General features: G+C 50.3%; 6 protein-coding genes across 6 annotated transcripts; 1 reads left to right on the top strand and 5 right to left on the bottom strand.

Annotated features, from left to right (window-relative positions):
* Nucleotides 1–405: 405 nt before the first annotated feature.
* On the bottom strand, nt 406–2,127 carry Asppvi_005122 (translation initiation factor eIF2B subunit delta; the record flags this gene model as incomplete). Its single annotated transcript, XM_043301048.1, has 2 exons — nt 406–1,395; nt 1,450–2,127. 2 exons carry the CDS (start codon nt 2,125–2,127, stop codon nt 406–408), a joined length of 1,668 nt encoding a protein of 555 aa, XP_043156983.1.
* Nucleotides 2,128–2,735: 608 nt separating this feature from the next.
* On the bottom strand, nt 2,736–4,784 carry Asppvi_005123 (kinesin-3 family protein uncB; the record flags this gene model as incomplete). Its single annotated transcript, XM_043301049.1, has 2 exons — nt 2,736–4,417; nt 4,499–4,784. The coding sequence occupies 2 exons, from the start codon at nt 4,782–4,784 to the stop codon at nt 2,736–2,738; spliced, it is 1,968 nt and encodes a 655-aa protein (XP_043156984.1).
* A 1,043-nt stretch (nt 4,785–5,827) lies between these two features.
* Nucleotides 5,828–6,148, bottom strand: Asppvi_005124 (uncharacterized protein; the record flags this gene model as incomplete). Its single annotated transcript, XM_043301050.1, has 1 exon — nt 5,828–6,148. One exon carries the CDS (start codon nt 6,146–6,148, stop codon nt 5,828–5,830), a length of 321 nt encoding a protein of 106 aa, XP_043156985.1.
* Nucleotides 6,149–7,556: 1,408 nt separating this feature from the next.
* Nucleotides 7,557–8,435, top strand: Asppvi_005125 (YoaK family protein; the record flags this gene model as incomplete). The annotated part of the gene is made up of 2 exons (XM_043301051.1): nt 7,557–7,782; nt 7,834–8,435. 2 exons carry the CDS (start codon nt 7,557–7,559, stop codon nt 8,433–8,435), a joined length of 828 nt encoding a protein of 275 aa, XP_043156986.1.
* Nucleotides 8,436–9,927: 1,492 nt separating this feature from the next.
* Asppvi_005126 (uncharacterized protein) lies at nt 9,928–11,139 on the bottom strand (the record flags this gene model as incomplete). The annotated part of the gene is made up of 1 exon (XM_043301052.1): nt 9,928–11,139. One exon carries the CDS (start codon nt 11,137–11,139, stop codon nt 9,928–9,930), a length of 1,212 nt encoding a protein of 403 aa, XP_043156987.1.
* Nucleotides 11,140–17,115: 5,976 nt separating this feature from the next.
* Asppvi_005127 (Zn(II)2Cys6 transcription factor) lies at nt 17,116–19,578 on the bottom strand (the record flags this gene model as incomplete). The annotated part of the gene is made up of 1 exon (XM_043301053.1): nt 17,116–19,578. The coding sequence occupies one exon, from the start codon at nt 19,576–19,578 to the stop codon at nt 17,116–17,118; it is 2,463 nt and encodes an 820-aa protein (XP_043156988.1).
* Nucleotides 19,579–21,171: the final 1,593 nt, after the last annotated feature.

Here is a 21,171-nt window from a genome sequence, read left to right on the forward strand (position 1 = left end):
AACTTCTTTATTTTTGCCTCAGGCAGCTAGCTATCTTCTGTACATTGATTGAGAGGCATCATGTCTCCAATTACGGCGTACAAAGGAGCATAACATAAAATAAACTTTTCTCTGATTGACCCGCTAAGCTTCATATAGCCGAATATCATTACAATGGAATAGTCGAACCCAAGTAGTAGATCCTTTGCCCAGAACGAAACCATGCAGGATGCGATCCGATACAATGGACCTTGCAGTACTCCCGCCAACTGATGCAGCTGTCATCCTTCATTTTGAAATAAGGCCGCTGCGATGTGGATCATTCAGACGACCAATTATCTTTCTGCCCTGTCCTCGTCAACCCAATAGAGAAGTGTCATCATTCATTGAGCAAATTCCTTTTTGATTCGAATAACCACTACCATTTCACATATTTGTGCTCATCCGGTGCACGATTGGGACGGCACTTGGCGGCAGACTACCCATTTCGGTAACGACCATGTCAACATACTCGGCCGGTGTCACATCGTACATGATGTTCAAAAGCTGCAGGTTCGGAGTGTCTTTCCAGTCTTTCAGAGGCGAACTGCCCTGTGTGACCGCAGTAGACTCGGAAGGACTGGGGTTCGCAGCGGATTTGCTGCCCTTCTTGGGCTCTGGTTGAGCAGCGGCAGCCGGATCAGGCAGACCGGTCACTTGCTGCAAGGGCTCGTTCATTACCAGCTCGTCCGCATCGGCAATTTCGTTGACGACAATACTGTCAAGAGCAACTCGGTCGGTGAACTTGACGGACTCACAGCATACAATGACGGGGACCTCCACACCGCCAGCACGCTCCTTGGCAGACATGGCGACCAGCGCCGTGCCGACGCGTGAGTACAGCCGACCATTGCTGGTCATCGCGTGAGCACCGAGGAACACTTTGGTAGCATCCTTAATGGCATGGCTGATGCCGTTGACAAGCGAGTACTGAACCTCGAGACCGGCCTTGGCCAATGTCCGAGCCAAGTTCTTGCCCTCGAACAACGGACGAGAGTCGATGATGGATACCCGGAACTTCTTGCCTTGGTTGTGTGCAGTAAGGAGGGTTTGCTTGACAATCGAGCTGCCCGCGTATGTCACAATCACATCACCATCCTGAATTTTCTGGGCGGCGCTGTCCGCAATGACCTGGTCTGCGACTGTGATCTTTTCGCGGATGAAGCTGTCGATAAAGTCGCTTAGCGACGCCTTGGCACTCGCCTCTGGGACGGAGGGGTCAATCGAGGAAATAGCCAGCTTGAGCGCACGAATAGCATTCCCCTGGCTGATCGAGAGAGGGCGGCAGGTGGAGAGATAGGTGATCTGGTGGGAGAGGTGGGTAGTCAAGTGACGAGCCAAGGAGGTACCAAGAGGCGTTGTGTAGGACTCGATCACCTTGGGGAGAAAAACACATCAGCATGATCAACAAGAGGGGGGAAATGAACATACCCTCTTGAACGCCAACAACGTCGCTACACATCGCGCACTGCTCCCACAAATCACATAATCCCTCAACTGCAACCCCAAAGCCAACACGGCCGGATGCACCTCCTTGCCCGCCCCAGCAACTGTAGTCCTCCGCTGCTGCCCATACAAGTGTCCAAAAACAGCCACCCTCTTATCCTCCTGCTTCTTCTTCTGCTCCACACCCCCAGCAGCCTGCGCAGAGCCCCGACGCGGCAGATACCCCCGTCCCTTCTGCGACTGCGCAGCAGCGGCATCCTTCCCGCCCGCACCACCAGCTCCCCCCGCACCGGCCTGCCCTTTCTTCGCAAACTGGGAATTGGCGCCCTGTGCCGGCGCCGCGCCGCCGGTTTGTTCTTTCTCGGCCCTCTCCTTCGCCCTGCGGGCCGCCTTTTCTGCTTTGGCCTTCTTCTTTAGTTGAGCGGGTGTGAGTTTCTCGGATCCTGCATCGGCCTGCGAGGCTCCATCGGCTGAGGACGCGCCCTCCTTGGGTTTTTGGGATTGTTTGGTGGGTTTTGAGGCGCTATTTGCGGCTCCCTTGGGCTCGCGGGGCGGTTGCTGTTGCTGGGCTTGCATTTTTGAGGGAGGTTGTTGTTGCGCCGGCGCGGTAGAGGCAGATTCTGACGTAGACGGAGGTACTGGCGGATTGATAGGAGTCGCCATCTCGGGGCCCAACTAATTTAACGCGATAGCGAAAGCGAGAGGGGCATTGGCGACTTTTCTTCGTGATTGTGGGGTTGGGAGGAAGTCCGGCGGAATCGAAAGCGTCAAAAAGTCACGTCGGAAGTTGAGTCAGACGGCCCAGAAGAGGAAAGGCCAAGACTGGCACTAAGGCAGCCCTAAAATTCAGGCTGCATACTCGCATTTAGATAACTGGCATTGCAGTCCAGATCAATGTACGCAGGCTTTCTAGGTCCATACTCGTGAGCTGTATGCAGAAAATAAACTATTGGGTTCATTATTATCTCGTAAACCAATTCGTCAACGTGTATCGTCCTGGCATAATATCATCCCATCGTTTCATTGCAAAATCACAAAGAGCACACGCCGTAAGAATAAGAAGCCCTCCAACAAATGCTTCACCGGAAGATATCCATCATCAAAGACTTGAAAGAAGTTCCAAGGTCTGACTATGATCTGCTGGTATCCTGTGGCGACTTTCAAAAGCACACATTACCACGAACTCCATGCAACTCCAGAGTCCAAAACTCCTGCTTGCGCTTGAAATACAACAAAAAGCCGCCCTAAATCGTTATGTTCATCGTCATTTCCTAGCGATTATTGGCCAGAACAACTTCCAACGCACGACGTCTTTTGCGAGTTTCGTGCTTCTGGATGAATCGAAATCGTTCATGGTCGGTGGCCAGTTTGCGTTTGAACATGTTCAAATCCACCAGCAAGTCTTCCATGTCGGCCTGCATTTCCTGAGCCTTGACCTGACTAGCCTCGATGAGTATCGTGTCATCATCTTCCCAGATGAGATCGGGCTCCGGTCCTGCATCAGAAATCGGTGACTGAGGCTGGTTCTCATTGACCCCGTCATCTGCGTTGCCGTTATCTTCTCCCAAAGCTGATAAGCCGCTCTTGCGCTTTTCGATTGTTACCAGTGGTATGGGATTCTTGAGGCTGTCCAGTGCAAGTTTCAGATGGTTGCGAAGCGCTTCATTTTCGGTCTGCAGTTGGCGAATCTTGCACTCACTGACCATCTTGGTCTCTTCCATAAGTCTCTGCATCTTCTCTACCTTTTGCTGGTAGACTTCGAGTCGCTCATTCTGAATCTCTGTCTCCCTCCTGTTGGCAGTGGCCAGACTCACGCTGAGCTGAAGGGCTCGGATAGTCTCCGCCATTTCTGCAATCTGCTTATCACGCTCCGCGGCAGACATCTGGTCCTGGTTAACCCGAGCACGAGTGCGGATACGCTTCGCTTGGTCCGCGTAGCGAAGGGTAGAAAGAGTCTCCTCATAGTCTGAGGGAGAAATGCATGCGATCATTGCGGTCTTCGAGTTTCCGCCAAGACTGTCCTTGAGCAGCCAAGTGAGTATCGAGTCTCTGTACGGCACCACATCCTTTCCTTTGCGCTTCCCAGAACGCCCATGTTTAGGGTCCGCCAAAGCTGCAATGACTCTGCCCAGAGTAGTAAGTGACTTGTTGATGTTGGACCCTTCCCGGAGTCGTTGACCAGTAGCTTCAGTAGACTTGGCTCGTTCAGATCCTGCAAGATCAACCAGGCGAATACGGGCCGTGCGCTCAGTCGTCTCGTCCGTCGAAAGGTCATGGTGTATCTGCTTCAAGGTGATGGTGAATACGGCGTGCGACCTGGAAGATGTGTCATTCATCTTGGTGCTCGCGACTGTGCGAGACATGTCGCCCTTGCGCATGTACTTCATCAGTTCGTTGTAGTTTCTAACAGTAACCTCTGTTAAATCTTTGACATAAGGGCCCTCAGAGGGCGACTCGCGAATGCGGAGGTAATGCGGAGGGTCGGTTCGGGGAACCAGCAGGTCGCGAACATGCTCGTTGTACACTTCAAAATATGAGACGCGGACATTGTAGCTGACATCAGGCGACTCGGCACTTTCGATACGCTGGAATAGATCTTCACAGGTCCGAGGTATCAAGCCAGGTTGCTCTGGAGTCCCCATCATGGTATAACTCTTCCCCGAACCTGTCTGCCCATACGCAAATATGCAAGTGTGGTATCCTTCAAAGTTGTGGTCGAGGAATTCCTCGCCGAGGCAGTTGTAGACGTCCTCCTGGGTGGCGTAATGTTCGTCATTGGCGTCATGGGACCAAAACGAGTTGTCAAAGACAAAAGCCTTGTCCTCGAGGACCTTGCCGCGAGCTTGGGACTTTGGCTTTCCTTCATCTTCTGGGTCAACACTGGGCGCTTTGAGCTTGGTCATTTGTGTGTGAGGATCCATCTCGATTAGACATTCCGCATTTCGCTCGGTTTCTATACCATCCAATGGCAGTTCAGGCCGAGGTTAGCTCACTCCTTTTATGCCTGGACCTGTGTCTCCCAGCTACCACATACCTCTAGGTAGAAACTTTCTCACACGGACAACGACTTTGACATTACCCCCAGGTGTTGGACTCGAGACGCCATCTGAATGTCTAGCCGGGACAGCGACGCTTTCTCTCGCACGAAGGGACGGAACGGAGGCTGTAGAACGCAACGTGGCTGCGGAGGCGGATGTCGACATAGCTGAAGGGCTGGTTATGCCTGTGATTGCTGAAGCGCCGCACGATGAGGAGGAGATATGGGAGCCAGGTCCGGTGCCGTGGCCCAGATGGTGGTAGAAGCGTGGGTCCAGCGCCATGACTTGACTGTGCTCCTCTAATAAATGTACAAAATGAGTGACGAGGTCACGGTGGCGGTGAATCAGGCGATGGTACATACAAACAGTTGTACCAACAGAAGAAGGCAGGAGTGAAGTTGAAGCAGTTGGTCGTGAATAGTGGGGGACCGCTGAAAATTCAGGACAACAAGTCGTCGCTGGCAATGGCTTCCTTCAGCGCAAGAGAAAACCTTGGAGAATTCAATTGCTGGAATGAATTAAGATCTCTTGTCTCTGGTTGGATTCATCAACTGTACCGCCTATACTGGGGTAAACAGATATCTTGGTAAATCCGAGGGGCTTCTGCAATGGAAATTGAAAGAAAGAAACATGCAGCAACGGCATAAGAGATGATATTCCAAAGGAAAAGGCCTGAAGTCGCAAATGCGATCAGGAATGACAAGTTGATTCCACCAAAGGTGGCTTCTGGTTGTAATGAAGCTGAATACTCTCAGGCATCGTTTGGATTTTGCCAGAATGGGACTGTGGGCGCCTGAGGCACTAAGATCCCGACCTGCTATCGCGGGTTGCCATAGCAATCAGGCTGTCATTCTGGGTGTCACTGCAGCCCCGCCACACGATGCCATTTCTGTCAATTGCGGATATTCACTTCCTGAAGACAAGAAGTCGCGTACTGATGCTGTTAGAAAGCAGACTAATTCGGGGAGACTGCAGTTCTGCTCCTCATGGAAGTTTTACAGCTTGCCGGCAAGCGCAGCAATACAAGCCTCGGACTTCGGTATCGCTTCTATGAGCGCTTTGAACAGACTCCTGCCGTTGAAAGCCCCAATCTCAGGCAGGGCGTGGTTCTCAAACTATGACCTACGATCCGACCTCGCTTGAAGCATGGCTACCCTAGTTATGGTGAGGTATAAAGCTGATTTGATTTCATATTTTACGGCCTCCGCGAATATGCGAAAGGCAACTATTTCGTCGTGCAAGTGCGACATATCATTTAGTTACACATTCTTCCTTGACGAGATTCACATGTCCTTCATACTGACGGCCGATGAGGAGTCCTCGGCTTAGTCAAAGTTTGCATTAGCAGCAACATACTCATCAGCCTCATCCTGACCACCCTTGTGCTTGCTCATCTTTTCATAGTCGATATACGCGGGATCAGGCACTGGGTTGCCGTCCTTGTCCACGGCGGTCTCGAAGTTCTCAACTGGCGTCCACTCCTCACCAGCTTGAGTAGCCCTCGCAACCCTGCTTTGAGCCGAAGCACCCTGATCTTGCATCCGACCTACAGCCTTTTTGTCTTGGGTGGTTTGGTTGCGCAGACGGCGGGTCTGGCTTTCTCCCTCAGGGAAGCGCACAGCGCTGTCAGTTTTTGATCCTGCCATTTTTGACTGTGTTCTGTGTGATCCAAGGAAGTTAGTATCAGCTGGCAAGAGTTTTTAAGTCCGCTTGCTGAAGTTGTTCTCAAAATGACGGACGTGGGCGAGCTAGCCGATCTTACTCACCAACCAATACAATGTTATTCTGGTGCAATTTCAATAGTTCAGATTGTGTTTGAAGAGCCAAAGGGTTGTCCCGATTTGCGTCTGTTATATTCGATCACACAAAGGGATGTGGCGGTGATGACACGGCGATGACGCCCACACTCAGCAACATCAGCTTCTCCGCACAGGGTTGTCATTTGTGGCCATTCCATTTGCAGCCATCATTTGTGCCACTGATTCTTTGATGTTCCCGAAGGGCGAATGTCATGACTGGCTGGGCTGTTGTATGAGTGATATCATTTGACTTTCTTTGGACTGGAGTCGCGTGCCACAAGCTTACGACGAGTGTCTGCGCGATTTACTCCTGAGGGATTTGTTACGTCCGTTCAATGGAGCTTGTTCCATTCACTATCGTATGAGGATGCAGCATGTTGAAGCAGCCGTGCCGAGCACTGTATGGGTTGCTTGCCTAGGGTAATTGTCTCTGTGAAGTTAGTCGCCATCCCAAGTGCCATCCTCTGTAGGCCCTTTCTCGGCCATATGTGGACGACTCGGAGGTGGTGGACTGGCCTAGATCTTGAGACATGTTCTATTCCTAAATGCTCTAGATAGCGTATAGATCGGACTGATCTCGTCTGGGGTGTCCTTAAATGATTGTTTCCATCTGGTGTTTTTGTGGTGCGATCCAAGTGTCTTGTTGCCTTGTTGCCTTGGAGCTTGACAGCACAATGAAGTCATCAATCAATAATAAGCTCCGTACATCACGAAGTAAAGAGGTCGACTTCCAAATGAATATCCATTCATTCTCATCTAGATCCCAACTATCTCTCCCGAGGACCGACAACTACCGATCGTAATATGCCCCAACCTCAGCCCTATGTACGCGGGGAGGTGGGCCCTACCCACATTGTCTTACTACTGGCAACTTTCTTCAGCCTTTTTGACGAGGATGCATTGACGAATGACAATCCAGCATTAGGAGGTCATATTCGCAATTGGAGCTCGCGATGAGCACACCTGCCTTTTTATGAATAGCTTCAAGCCTAAAAATCTGGCAGCGAATATCTTACCGATCTAGTCATAGCTGCAGACCAGACTAGTACGGAGAGAGTAAAAGACGTGTTTACTGGTCGGATATTCTCCGGTTTTCTTTGTGTTCCTTATCACCGAAAATTTTCGCCCTCGGCCAGCTCCGCCGTTGTCGCTTCGGACGATTTATATTAACACCTGACAGCCGGCTACGGAGGGTATCACGTCCACTGTAGGGATTACATCTATCAAGCCCTCAATCCAGCTGTGCTCTGCGACAATGGCCGACAAAACCGCCGGTGCGCCTGACCTAGAAGCACACCCCCAACAAGGGGCCCAAGTGTCGCAACAACCCCAAAAGCAACGAGCGACCTTCGCCCAGCGCTGGAAACAATCCGTCGATCCCACCTACGCGGATCTCATCTGTCTGCTCCTTGCCCTGAACACTGGCCTCTGCGACAGCAGCGCCTACAATGCCTGGTCCTGTTTCCTCGCGATGCAGACGGGTATGACTCACTCGCCCCCAGCATCATCTTCCCATATCTAACACAACACAGGAAACACCATCTTCCTCGGCCTTGGCGCCTCGGGCCAACCAACCAGCAAACCCTGGGGCTGGCTCAAATCGCTCACTTCCATCGCCTCGTTCTTCATCGGCGCGGTGATCTTCTCGAACGTGACGCGCCGCGCGGGCGCCCGCCGCCGCGGCACCCTCTTCACCTCCTTCATGGTGCAGACCATCCTGATCGTCATTGCCGTCGCGATCATCCAGGCCGATCTGATCCCGCATACTACGGCCGACGCCGCGCTGACGGGGGGTCGGCTCTTCCTCGAGCTGATCCCGATTGCGCTGCTGGCGTTCCAGTCTGCGGGCTCGATCACGTCGAGCCGCGCGCTGGGGTATAATGAGATTCCGGCGGTTGTGCTGACGAGTGTGTATTTCGATGTTGCGTCTGATCCGAAGCTGACGGCGGCCCCGACGTCGAATGCGAAGCGGAATCGGAGGATCGGAGGGGTGGTGATGTTGCTTGTTGGCGCGATTGCGGGCGGGTGGTTGAGTCGGAGCAGTGGAGGGATGCAGTCTGCGTTGTGGATGGCGGCTGGGTTCAAGTTTGTGATTGGACTGGGGTGGTTGTTTTGGAGGGCTGAAGGGAAGTAATCCGACTGTGTCAAGGAGTGCATGTACATTTAGACGTGATACCTATAGATAATAGATGCATAGAATAGTAGACTAGACTTGCAGTGTCAGTGACATGCAGACAACCAATCCATCCTCAGTATTTCGGCAGTATCTGTACCCCTGAACTCAGTATCACCTTTAGACAACCATCTGTCCTACCCTCTTAGCCTAGATAATACCCACAGTAAGGTAGGTAGTACCTGAAAATCCTACCTACAGTCTCTCTCACTCCCTGACCTATAAACACGTGGTTGCACAAACACACTGCATAAGGCCTAACACATGGCCAACAACTCACCTAAGCACTAGTACTCCGTAAAGGTAATCCATCAGTAAATTACCTCAGGTACATTCTGGGTACGTTACCTACCTATAGTAGCGTTACTCATAATACCCGGCATAGCCTGTAATAACCGTGCATGCATAGTCTCGGAAACGGGGATTCCCAGCCCGACGCTGCCTAACCCTGCAGTCTGGCGGACCTAGCACTAGCGAGCAAGAATGGGAGCAGATCTAGGGAGGGGTAGACAGTACGGAGTAAACTACAGTAGACTAGACGCTACGCTTTGACATCTGAGGGGTAAATGCCAACGAGCACTAAGAATGGTGATCACTGCCGCGATGCAGGCCACATCACATCACATCGTGTCATTTCACATGGCTGGCGCATGAACTGGCTTCGTTAGATTGGCCTGTCAGATGACATCAGATTTGAGCCTACGTTAGTGTCTGGGTAGTGGAGGGGTAAGACTACGACTACGACTAAGACTACCTTCGTATCTTTCCAAATGATTACTGTAAGAATATGATGGCACCAAGAATGCTATGCTCTGGTGAAACTTGCCAAGTGATAAAAATGTAAATTCAAGTCTATCGGTACGATGGTAGTTGGTGTCTATGACGCGGGTCTTGACGCAAAGAGCAGAAACAAACAAAGGAAAGACAAGACCAGACATGCGCAGTAAGGAATGAATAAAACCAACCGTGCCCGAGACAGAGAGAACGCAAAATGGTATCATCGAAGAGAAGTGAAAAAGCAAAAGACTCCAACTTTCGTAGAGAAATGCAAACGACTCCCGCGCCGGACAAGAGCAAACGCACATACCCGTCCCAGGAATGAGTCAGAGAAACAGTCAAAAAAGGGCGCCAGAAACCGACGAGATGATTCGCGCTGATAGCGTGGGCATGGGTGTTTGATGCCGCTTGTAGTCGGGGAAGAGGTATCAGAACCGCAAACGAGCAAATCCAGTGCCAAACCAAACGCGCTCAAAATGCATCCGACATGTTTGAAAAAAGGATTAAACCTGGCAGAAGGCGAGAAGGCAGAGGCTTCGCCTGCGCTTGCGAACAGAGACTGATTATTAGATGGTAGAAAGGGCAGAAAAAAAAGCAAAAGAAAACACAAACTTTTGTAGACCGGTTCACGTTGGACGCAAATAGGCAAATAGGGGGAAATGTAGGCACTGTCCGGCTAAGCGGACGAGGGTCTTCGGAGGATCTCTTCGCAGTTTGCATCAAACCGCATGTTCCACACCCGGATGCTGTTCATCAACTTCTCCGTGTTCTCCAACTCGCGGTCGCGACCGAAAATCGACTCGACAAATTCACAGCCGGCATTCCGGCCCATCGAGACGGGGCCTTTGCCACCGTTCTCCCGCTTGGCTGCCTTCCACATGAACTGCTCACATGTGCGCAGTAGCTTCTTGAACCGCGCCCACAGGCGTTGGCCACTCTCCAAGAAATCCTCCACGATCTCCTGCGCCTCGGGTCGTTTGATTCGATCCAGGCACTCGTCCGCCCGCTTCACTTTACCCGCTAGCTTGATCAGAAGCAACCACAAGTCGCCCGCCACGTCGGCCATTGGGGTCGAGGCACCGTGGTGGAAAACGGTCCAGTCATAGATCCACTTGCCCAGCGAGTTCGCATCGAAAACACTTCCCAACAGAATGATAGGCATCTCGGTCGGGTCCCAATTCTTGATCGAATAGCCCGGCGGAATTCCGGCACGTTCGGCGTCCTCCTCGGTCGCCTTGGGTGGTGCCTTGGAGGTGGCGGACGGCTTGGGCTTGGACGGGGTGCGCGTGGAGGTGGACTGGCGGCGCGCCCGCGATCGCTTGGGCGAGTCATGGTCGTCGTACGCGGGGACCTGGGGAGAGGAGAAATATGGATCAGTGGGTGGCCTTGCCTTGCGTTGAGACGACGACGGCTGGCGACGCGGCTGGGCGTAGCTGTCCCGCTTGGGCGTAACGGGCGGTCGGTCATCAAACACATCATCGCCCACATCCACAAAGATGGAGGAGCGACGTTGTGCCGACGGATACGGTGTCTCATAGAAATGATAACCGGTTTTGTCCCAGAGGCCGGTCGCGCTGGACTTGGCCCGGGGACGACGACAGGATGCATAGCCACCAGAAAAAGCACTTACATTTTCGTGCTTGCGTGGCGGCGTGCCATATTCCGGCATCGCTTCATAGAAGCTCTGGCCGTACCCGGAATACCATGCTCCCGATTCCTTGGGAGCGGCGTAGCTGGCCTTGCGATTGTGGCGCTTCGACGTGCCTCGAGGAGAAACGTAGGGATTCGCAAATTGTGTCGCATAGTAGGCGTAGTGAGGAGACGTGGGAGGAGAGTTCATGTAATCGAACGAGGACCACCCAGGCGGTGGTGAAGCGTAGTGATACATTATCGCCAGAGCATGGAAAATCGAGGCGCTAATAAATCGTAACCACGAAAGGGTATAAACGCTTGTAAATGGTGATTTCAAAGCAAATAGAAAAAAAGACTTGCGATCAGAAACAGCTCAACAGACGACTGAAACAAAACAACCCAGAGTATATTGTACAGGATATCGTTCGAAGCAAGCCGATCGACGCCGGTGATGAAACGAGATAGCAGACACGGAAAGACCTGAAGATGAGGACCGTCACCGCGGTACGGTTTGCAGGGGAGAGGAGGGTTGAAATTGTGTTTGCTGAGAGTGCATTTGAGCGTCGTCGGTTGACCGATCGCTGAGTCAAGGGGCTATATATTCCTTTCGTCGTCACCGGGAGGCGAACTTCACACCAAGTCTCAGTGTGAGAATTCCAGCTGAGTGATATTCCAAGATATTATACCTAGAATATCGAATCGTCTTGTGGCGAGTTCGAGTTTCTAATGCTGCTAGTCCTCGGCACTGACCCAGGAACTATTCAGAGGTTTATTTTGTCACCGAAAGGACAACGTGGAGGATGAATATGAACCCAAGTATGGGCGGATAGGTTTTGGTGCAAAGGGGGGTTTCGACGGGATATGGTTTGGTTTTGTAGGAATCAAGGCACCGGCCGTGGCATTAACAGCGAAATAAGCGGGTGTGGTGGGGCTGTATCTCTCAGGTAATTGGGGTTAATGAGGTAATATTGTACTCCGTAATCTTCGTCTTACTGTACTTCGGCTCGATTTTTTTTTTTTTTTTTTATTAATTAACGAGTAAGAAAGATATTTTACGATTGGGCGCGAGGCGAGATATGAAGATCCAAATTCCTGACTGGATCTAACTTGACATTTTTGGGCCCAACCACAGTGGCTGAGGGAAAGGGGGCGGGCGTCTATTCTATGAATATCGACAAGCTGTGGGTTTTTGATGCTTTTATATCATATGCCTGGAGATTTGATAGAGTTACACGCAGGGTCAGCTACGCAATGACTCTTTCCAGAGTATCTATATGGTTCGAGATTAAGTCCCATCGAGTCATCCTCTAGAGCCACATCATCCCCTTTTGTAGGCTGCTTTCGAGTCATCTTGATTCCTGACGTTGTTGGGCACCGTATATCGTATTAATATTCTGGAGGGCTCAAATCACACTCCTCCTTTAGCCAGAGAGGACAGGATTCGGCAAGACATTAGGCCTTCAACCAACCAGTCTATATGAATGTTCCACCATCGCAGCATTAGAAGAGTCATTCTGACTCATCTACTTGTTAGTTTCCTCTTCGGTAGTTCATATTATACCTATCAACGACATCTTCATGTGCTTCCTCCTCTACCACTGGAGCCTGAAGACAACCTATATGAGTCAATCCTACCATTGCCACTGTGGCTCAGCTGATTATGATCACCGTGCCATTGGAAGAGATAGCTGAATGCTTGAAGCTTTAAATCTACAGGTAGATAGACTCGCTAAGATGGTGGCCATAGAGCTGCATCCAGGGCCTCGAGTGTCTGCAACATGCAACATGCAGCATGCTATGCTCAGCCTGGGTTGGATGATAGGAATGGTAATCATCCTCGTGCAACGAGACACATATATAATATAGAATATAAATAATTGTCCAATGTCAATATAAGGTACTAGAATCTGGTGGTTTGTCCCATGGATGTGCTACGGGTCACTCCCGAGAGCCTTCCATGGTTCACACTTCAGTATATCTAGAAGACTATTTTCTCGATAGTTAGATTAAATTTTGCTCTCGAGTGGGGCCATATGGCATTTTATTCCTGATTACTGACGACAGTCTTTGTAGCTTGTACAAAGTACGACAACTTATTGGGCAACAGGCTGAGGCAGCAGGTGGTCGATGGGCTTTACCGCTGCGACCAGCTGGGCATCAACCCGGCAACGGAAATGGGCAGACCGCAACTTGGGATCAAAACGAACAGCAAGAGGGTGGAAAAAAACTTTAAAAATGAAGGTTTGACTCAGTTCCAGTCGCAGATAAAATAAAACCTATCCTGAACCAGGCTATTGGGTGGATATAGGTAGATAGTACAGCACATTTGAGTCGTCCGCACACAAAAATATTCATACAATATAGCACCTGGAAATGTTGCACTGGCGCTACACAGGCACACAGCTGACTCTGTCTGCCTTGCGACCAGCTTATTCGACAATAAGGATTGAGAGTCTTCTAGAAAACTTCCCAATCGTGAGATTAGACTGTCTTGAGATGTGTAGACTATGAAAGAAGAAAAGAAAAGCAATAGGGCCACTATTGATATCGACGATTCCCGCGCACCAATAGGAAACATCTTTCTACCATCCTTCGACTCTGTAATCACCTGTGACTTGAGATAACTCCAGAACCAAAATTAATCCAAACTGGGCCGAGACCCCTGAAGCCCAGACAGACCATTTCCCACCAAATTCTCTGACTGATGGCTTAAGGATAGACTTTTTAACGTCGTACAGGGCGTCAAGTTTCCATGTGCAAGAAGATGAGTCCATCTTACGTTTGCTAATTATTTCTAATAGATTTGGTTGAAAATATAGCAGTACTCTAGGAGTAACCAACTCATAAGCATTCAAAGTAGCGAGTCAGACCGAGACCCGCTAAGACCTTATAGCGCCGGCGCCAACGGCTCAAGTGCAGATGGATGTCATCGTTCGAAGGAACTTCACTAGTGCTACGGAGTATGGAGGAGACTCCACTGGATCCAACAAGTTCCAGTTATCCAGTCTAGTCTGCGGACTCCATCTCGCAATTTATCTGTGGGTGATAACAAGAGGACTTACAAGTACCAAGCGTCAGGTTTTCTTCGATAGAGGTGCAGGACAGTCTTCCTGTCTAGGTAGGTAGTCAGCGACCGACTTTGAGCCACAGAAATTTCAGTCAGTCGACTGTAGGAAACACAATACTTTGCGAGTTTCCTACCAGTCAGACAGGCAGACAGAATTTTCACTATCCCTTGCTTGTCCAGAGTTAAACAACCAGAGACATTAATATAACTACCCTGTTCCTTTGCTCGATAGTCCTCCATACTATGATTTGGAATCCTGCGTGTGGACAATAATGTGTGGTTGTATACTTCTCCTGTTATGCACACGGCCCAGGTCCTGGTCATAATTACACGGGGCTTGGTAATCCATGTTTCGAAAGTACCAGGCTGTACCAGCTTGTACGGGGTTGTTCTATACTGCGCCGTCCTGCATACGCAATCACATTTTTCAGCAATCCTAGTTCTGATGGACAATAGTCCCTGGTTCTGTTTTGTTTTCAGTAACTAAGATATCTGTATAGATTTGGAATTCTTCTTGTAAGCATTTGGTGCTATTGTTTGAAACAGAGCGCGTCGGAATGAGCTTGCAGGAATTCTAGAATGGGGGTGCGCGTTGGTGTATCTAGGGCTGCAGGGTTGCCCTTGCCCTATGCCCTAGGGATTATACTAAGAATGTGAGATCATCCTCTTAAGTAAAAGCATTGACCTTTGATTCCTGGCTCAGAATGAATGAGGATACTGGATTAGACTTTGGGGCTTGATACTTAAGAAAAAATTGATGCAGGAGATTCACGTTAAGTACAAGTAGACAAAAGTGTAGATTTCTACCCAGAGGTATCTGAAGATGATACATCCCTATTAGTAAAGCAAGGCGAGTCATTAATATGGAGAATGATGACATATGGATATCATAAAGGATTCAGGGTCATTGCCATGAGCTCAATGCATCCACATTGGAATTGTCAGTGTATGAAGAATCTGATGATGTCACGAGATGTAGAGAAGTCTGAGTAACATGCTACATCTGGGGAAGTATGTCAGAACAGCTCCATCACCTCAATTCCAGCTTCAGACACGTATACTGAGGAGCAGGCTTCTGTGATGTGGGATTCCATATTACTCATACGGCAATGCATGCTCACTTGTAAAGCTAGAAAGCCGTATAGCTCATTCTTGCTTGGGGCGCTGCTTCAAGATGGTAATTGCGTCGTAAGGCAACCAAAGGCAAGAAGGACATTTTCCAATCTGCCCTGTAAGAAACAAGCGAGGGGAAAACAATGGCGTGCATTATCCAGATGACTTCTGCTTGCTGTGCCTGGGCTGGAGCGACACATCATCGGTTGAAATGAACGAACTGTGTCATGCCATGCTCACCAGACTCCATGCTGAGCATTACTTCTGGCGTGTACTCGGCCTCGAAGCCCGCATGCTTTCGCGCAATGAGACCCCTTACATGCACTGTGGTCTGCCACATGAGACAAAGCCACAGCGGGTACTTGCCAAAGGAGAGTCATCAAGGCGGTCGATCAACTATTTGCGGCTGCGTAGGGCACGGCGATGTCTTGGATAGTGTACTCCTTCATGAGCCTGCTGCTTCAGAGGCTAAAGAGTAAAGTAATCGCTCACATGCATGTAGAACCAAGGATCGGCCGGATGCATAAATGTCTGTATCCGAACTGCCGCAGTAGTGGCACAACTTTGATCGTCCCCGCGCAGATGACATCCTCGACCTTGTTGAACATTCCCCTTTGATCTATTGGTACGCGGCGTCAGGAGTAAGCCCGTCGTATGCATACGATCTCAGTTATACCCTTTAGGATGGAAAAATGGGTCAGTTACACGAGGGCTCGGCCGGCAACTCGAGTAGACTCATACATCTATGCATCAATTCTCTTTCCGAGACGAGCAAATGGACGAGTACTGCCTCTCAGTATTTGCGCGGTGGCGGCTGTTCATTCGGCAAGTGAGCCGTTTCATTTGAGCAGAACTTCTCGAAAGCCCTCTGGAGTTTTGCTTGGATCTCCAGACATGATTGTTGATGCTGATGGGATGTATTCTATTCCTCGCAATGAACTCTTGAGACAGAGGAATGACAAGAGGGTCCAGATAGAAGAAGAAGAGCTCAGAAATAAAAAGGCTTGTCGATGGGTAGCAAATGCATGTATCTACAGAACCTGGGATCAAATTCGTTTAACAGATACTGTATCTCGAGCCTGTCATCTCGTTGCACTCGACCACATCGGTCAGGACTCGTGAGCGTTCACAGCAGTCTGAACGATCTACTAAGCCTTTACGGCAATTGAACATGCTGTGGGTGATGAGAATAATCTGCATGTGAGGTATACCTGTTCTGGCTGGAATGACATTATTTACGCCCGCATCTGGGTGTGGCGTCTACGGAACCGGGTACTTGCATCTCGGAATCCGAAAATTAGAAGAGGAACCTATCGGAAAACAAACGGTATGTATCTTTAAGTCTGCCTGACATCAAAGTCCCGAAGAGTTCTGGTATTTCCACGACCCTGTCCTTATCAGTCCTCTGTACCAGAATGTATGTATAAACAGAAAAGCCCTTCGCGAACAGACCAGAACCATCCTGTACGGACTACCTTAGTCTGAAGACGTTGGAGGCTGTGGTAGCGAATAGGATCCCTTCCTAATCTGCATTTGCTTGATTTCCAGAACAAGAACGAAAACGACCCCTCATGATCCTAACGATGGACCAATACCCTCGAGTACCAGCAGATGTAGAACCAGAGTGTCATGTACGCTGCACGGTCTTGACAGTTTGCTGGGCTGCGTGTCTAGTGCAGGAATAAGGCATCAAGTGTGGAGGTCAAGTGTTAGCACCCCGCAAATAAGCGGGTGACACGCTGGCGTAGCAATCTGTCAGGCTTGAGATGCGTCAGGCATGTTGGCCAACTACCTAATATAGTTAGTTGACTTGATGATGCTCCAAGGTGGCTGATGGTCAATTAAGTAAATTCGTGATTGGTTATTGATGGAATATCATTATGAGGAGCGAATGTGCCCTCGTAATATGTACATGAAGTTATGAGAAAAGTATGTTCATAAATATTGCATAGATAGTTTTTGTCGTATCCGTGATCGTCAAAAGCGCAATAGGTCATTGATCCTTTGGCGCCTGGGGTATATACAACGTGGTGTGTAAGCTGGTTGGTCTGGTCAAACCACCAGATACTCTCCCTCTGCTCGTTTAGCTTGCATCAGCTCATGCCAGCGGAAGCCCTGGATCCGCGAACTCGATGTTGCCGGGTATACAGAGCCCCCTGCCATAAAGAAATCACTGCCCATTACCGCAGATGGCGCCATCTCGCAAGCATAAAGCGCTCTGGTGTCCCATTGCACAGACGCTGTTTCGGTATCGCACATGTCCTGCGCCCAGATCTTCTCCAGCAACTCAAGACACGTTAGATTGTTGAAGAAACCAGAGTCTTGAGAGATATCTCTGCAGCGCTGTCGAACTGTGTCTCGATGGCTCTGGAGTACGCACTCCGATCCGGTGATGAAGAGCGGCCATAGCAGGTACACATCCGACTTGACCAGTGAAATATGGTGCATCGCACGGTGCACTAGGTGTTGAATACGAGGATGACTCGAAGGAAGTTCTGGGTAGGCGAGTCGTTCGCTGTAGAGTATTGCCGAATGGCGAAAGGATTCCGAGATGTGGAATACGTCATCAATGTTTTGAGGCGCGACAGCATATTGCGTAGATGGCGAGGATGGTGGAGAGATGTAGGCATGAGCGGAAGAAGGAGTTGAGACATGAACTGAACCACGCGGTGATGTGGACTCCCATCGCGAGGGCGGAAGTCGCCAGGCTTCCAGTTGCTGCCGGAGTGCGAACCACTCGGCCCAGAACGCTGGCGACAAAGATCGGCTGCTTCGCTCAACCGACTGTGACTGTATTGGCATGGTAAAGCTGAAGGAGGCGTTCATTCCCGGAATACCGGTGGCCATCGATGCGTCGAAGAGTAGCGATGGTGGCAGAGATGTTGTGGGAACAAACACTTCAGGAAGAGCGGGCGTGCTGACCTCTTGCTTCTGGCTCAGAAGATTCAGGCGACCGAGTTGTGCAATATACTTGAATAAGCTGGCATCACAGCCAGTCAGATTCTCAAGGCCCCATTCGCTGTCGGAGACTGCAGCAATATCCAGGCACGAGCCGCGCAGCTGTATCTCGCGATCATTGGTCGTGGCAGCCATCGTGTCGTACCAGGTAAATACGCGGATGAACCACTTCAACTCATCGGAGAGGACCGGCGAGCTGCGCATTCGGAGGGCCAGAAGCTTGGTCACACCTGCGAGTTGCGTTTTGAACTGCGCCACGCCAGTATCGCAGGCGTGAAAGAGACATAGGATGAATAAGGTTGCCAGAACGGAATCGGACATCCTTCGATGCGGGTCGGCGAGCTCCATATTCAATGCTTTCACTGCCAAACCTCGATGGTATTGCTCCTCGCGGGCGAATCCTTCAGCCGTTAAAGTCTCCTGAAAATCTTGGCAGGTTCCATCGGTCAGTGCTCGATGTGCCAAGGATGACATGCGTGAAGGGAGCGTCCTGTCTGTCGGCATGGTCTTTCTCTCTCGTCGTTGCCGCAGATTGCTAGTGGCCAGGGTTGCGATGGCCTCCTGCAGGGACTCGCTGTCCTGGGCTAGACGCAGAATATGAGTGCGGAACGGATTCGTTGGGCTATCGAAAGCTACAATGACCGGCGCAATGACTTCCGCATAGTAGCTTATCAAATATCTCAGACGGGGTGTGCGGCCAACCGATCGTGCAAGAAGCATTTGAGAAAATGAAGGGGAATGGCGTGCAATCCGCCGAGGATCGCCGGAGGGCTCTGAATCCGTTGACCTGTTGCCAGCTCCTTCAGTGTCTTCAGTTTGTGAAGCAGTACAGCCTGGTAGCACCTGCCATTGTTCGAACGCAGAAGTGGTTGACGCTGGCCAGCTTTCTGTCCAAGCATTGGTTTGAAGGGAAGAGTGATGATTCGCCACTTGGACTGTCTGCATATATTGTAACGAAGAGTTCGTCGGGATCGAGTGTCTCAGCGACTCTGTATAAGGAGAACTAGTGTCAACAACTGCCGGATTTCCAAACGAGAAATCAGCCGCTGGAGTCGGCCAGACTCGCGGGTCCGCGCCCGTTCGCATCCAACTTGCAGTCTCATTGGTGTCCGGACTCGGCGATCCCTGCGATTGGAAAGTGGCTCTTTCTACATTGTCGGATGCACTGACCGGTGATGCATCAGAGGCAAAGGTATATGTAGTTGGCGATGCGACAGGCTGTTCCGACGGATTCTCCTCGCCCCCGGAACGACGACGACTATCTCCAGTCGCAGCTGGCTGCGCTCCAGTGATTGGGAGAGACAGTCCTCGAAATTTGCCTCTACTAGCAACACCCACACCCCAGGTTAACGTGGTCTTGTATCCCGCACAATCCCGTCCACGGTTCAAACACTGCGAACAATATGGCCGTCGTCGGTCACAGACTGTACCCTCCCGGGCACATGTGAAGCAGTCATCCGCTGCACCACTCACAACGGTCCTCTTTCGTCGTTTCCTGGGAGCAGCGGCGGAGGTCGACTCGGATTTGCGAATCGGGGGTTGACATGCCGGCTCCATGCCCGCGATCCCAAAATCGGTGTTGGGAACCGTTGCCGCCGTGCGGAAGCAAGGAGGGTGATCGTCAAGGAATCAGCAGGATGGACCCGGAATGCGGGGGTCCATTGATGGTTTATCGAGCTGTCAGTAACTAGTAGATGAACGGTCGGCACGGCAGGATTCGGACGTGTTTGCTGTGCTTGTTGAAGGGAGAGGAATGGGACGAACGGGAAACGAAGCGAGGAAATACAAGGGGAGAGAAAATCAAGCAGCGTCAAGGAGAATAAAGATGATGATAGAGTTGAGGTCTAGTTCTATCCGGTCTTAGACCGCTCATTCTGCTCTGACGAGAAAATCGCCCCAGTTACAGGGTCGTGGAGGACGAGAGATGGGTTTAATTAAAGGAGATTAAACAAGGCTGACGAGGTCGGCCGAATTGGAGGATGGAAGGCCTGAGGCTTGATAAGCCAATCCGTCTCCAAGACTCCAACTTTCCCCACGGCGGCTTCATCCGCCCTTCTGCAGCCAATGCAATGGTCTGCATCAAGAGTGTGGCCACACTGTGATGATCTGGTGATAATATCATTCTGTGAGCATCTCAGAGCTACAGCAAGCACAAGTATTTATTTATCCGACCGAAACCAAAGACATGCATAATTAGACCCTGAAGGAACAACATCCCTTGAGCTAGAGCCTCGATCACTACTGAGCCATGGCCGCTCCTTTCCCTACTGCCTCCTCACTAAGGAACTAGTGCAGATTGGTTCGTTTATCCAGCACGTCCTGATTTGGTCCATGATTATCCAGGCTAAATGGTCCATGCTAAGCGGCAAATGCTGTCCATCAATAATAATGCCGAATACCCGTGGCGGACAAATGGTATGGATAAGGTTATACATCTCCTTTCTTTGGATAGGAGCAAGAGAGCCATACCAGATGGGCTATGACCACACCCTTTTCCTACTCTTATCGGGGCTACATTATTAACCCTGGTCAGTAATTAGATCTAATCATCCGCCAGGTGTGTAAGTAGTCAAAGTTTATTGTAACATGTATCTATTTTCCAATCTATTCAATTCTAGCTTGTACTCAATATTCGCCTAGAGTGCCATATCAGGCTGTGGTGAATGAGTGTCTTAACAGAGTAATGGAGAGAATTGGCAGGATATAAGATCATAGGACGCTAGGATTTGTATAGCAGACTCAAAGACTTAAAATAGGTACTGTTTAAGGGAAAGATTACACTACAACGATAGGTAATGGTAAATTGGGCGCCGAAAACGGCTACTCCCGCGATTTTAAGCGTCCTTTTACCCAGAATATTAGTCATCGAACACGCCCATGATCTGTTTCGGCCACGATGCTCCCAGAATACGGAGTAATCACTGAGTGATCACGGATTGCTCCCTGAGCACTCATGGTTGCTCAGGGATCTGCTCACCCTTCCCTCAGGGTGCTCATGGTAGACAATCAGGGATGTCCTTGTGCTTACAATGGTAATTCTTGACGATGTGTTCAGAAACGGCATCCCTTCTCTTGCTGCAGCAAGTAATAGGCTATATCTATGCTAGCAATTTCCAGAAATACATGAACGAACAAGTTCAGACCTATGTT

Source organism: Aspergillus pseudoviridinutans, assembly GCF_018340605.1.
Source record: "Aspergillus pseudoviridinutans IFM 55266 DNA, scaffold_3, whole genome shotgun sequence".
Lineage (NCBI taxonomy): Eukaryota > Fungi > Ascomycota > Eurotiomycetes > Eurotiales > Aspergillaceae > Aspergillus > Aspergillus pseudoviridinutans.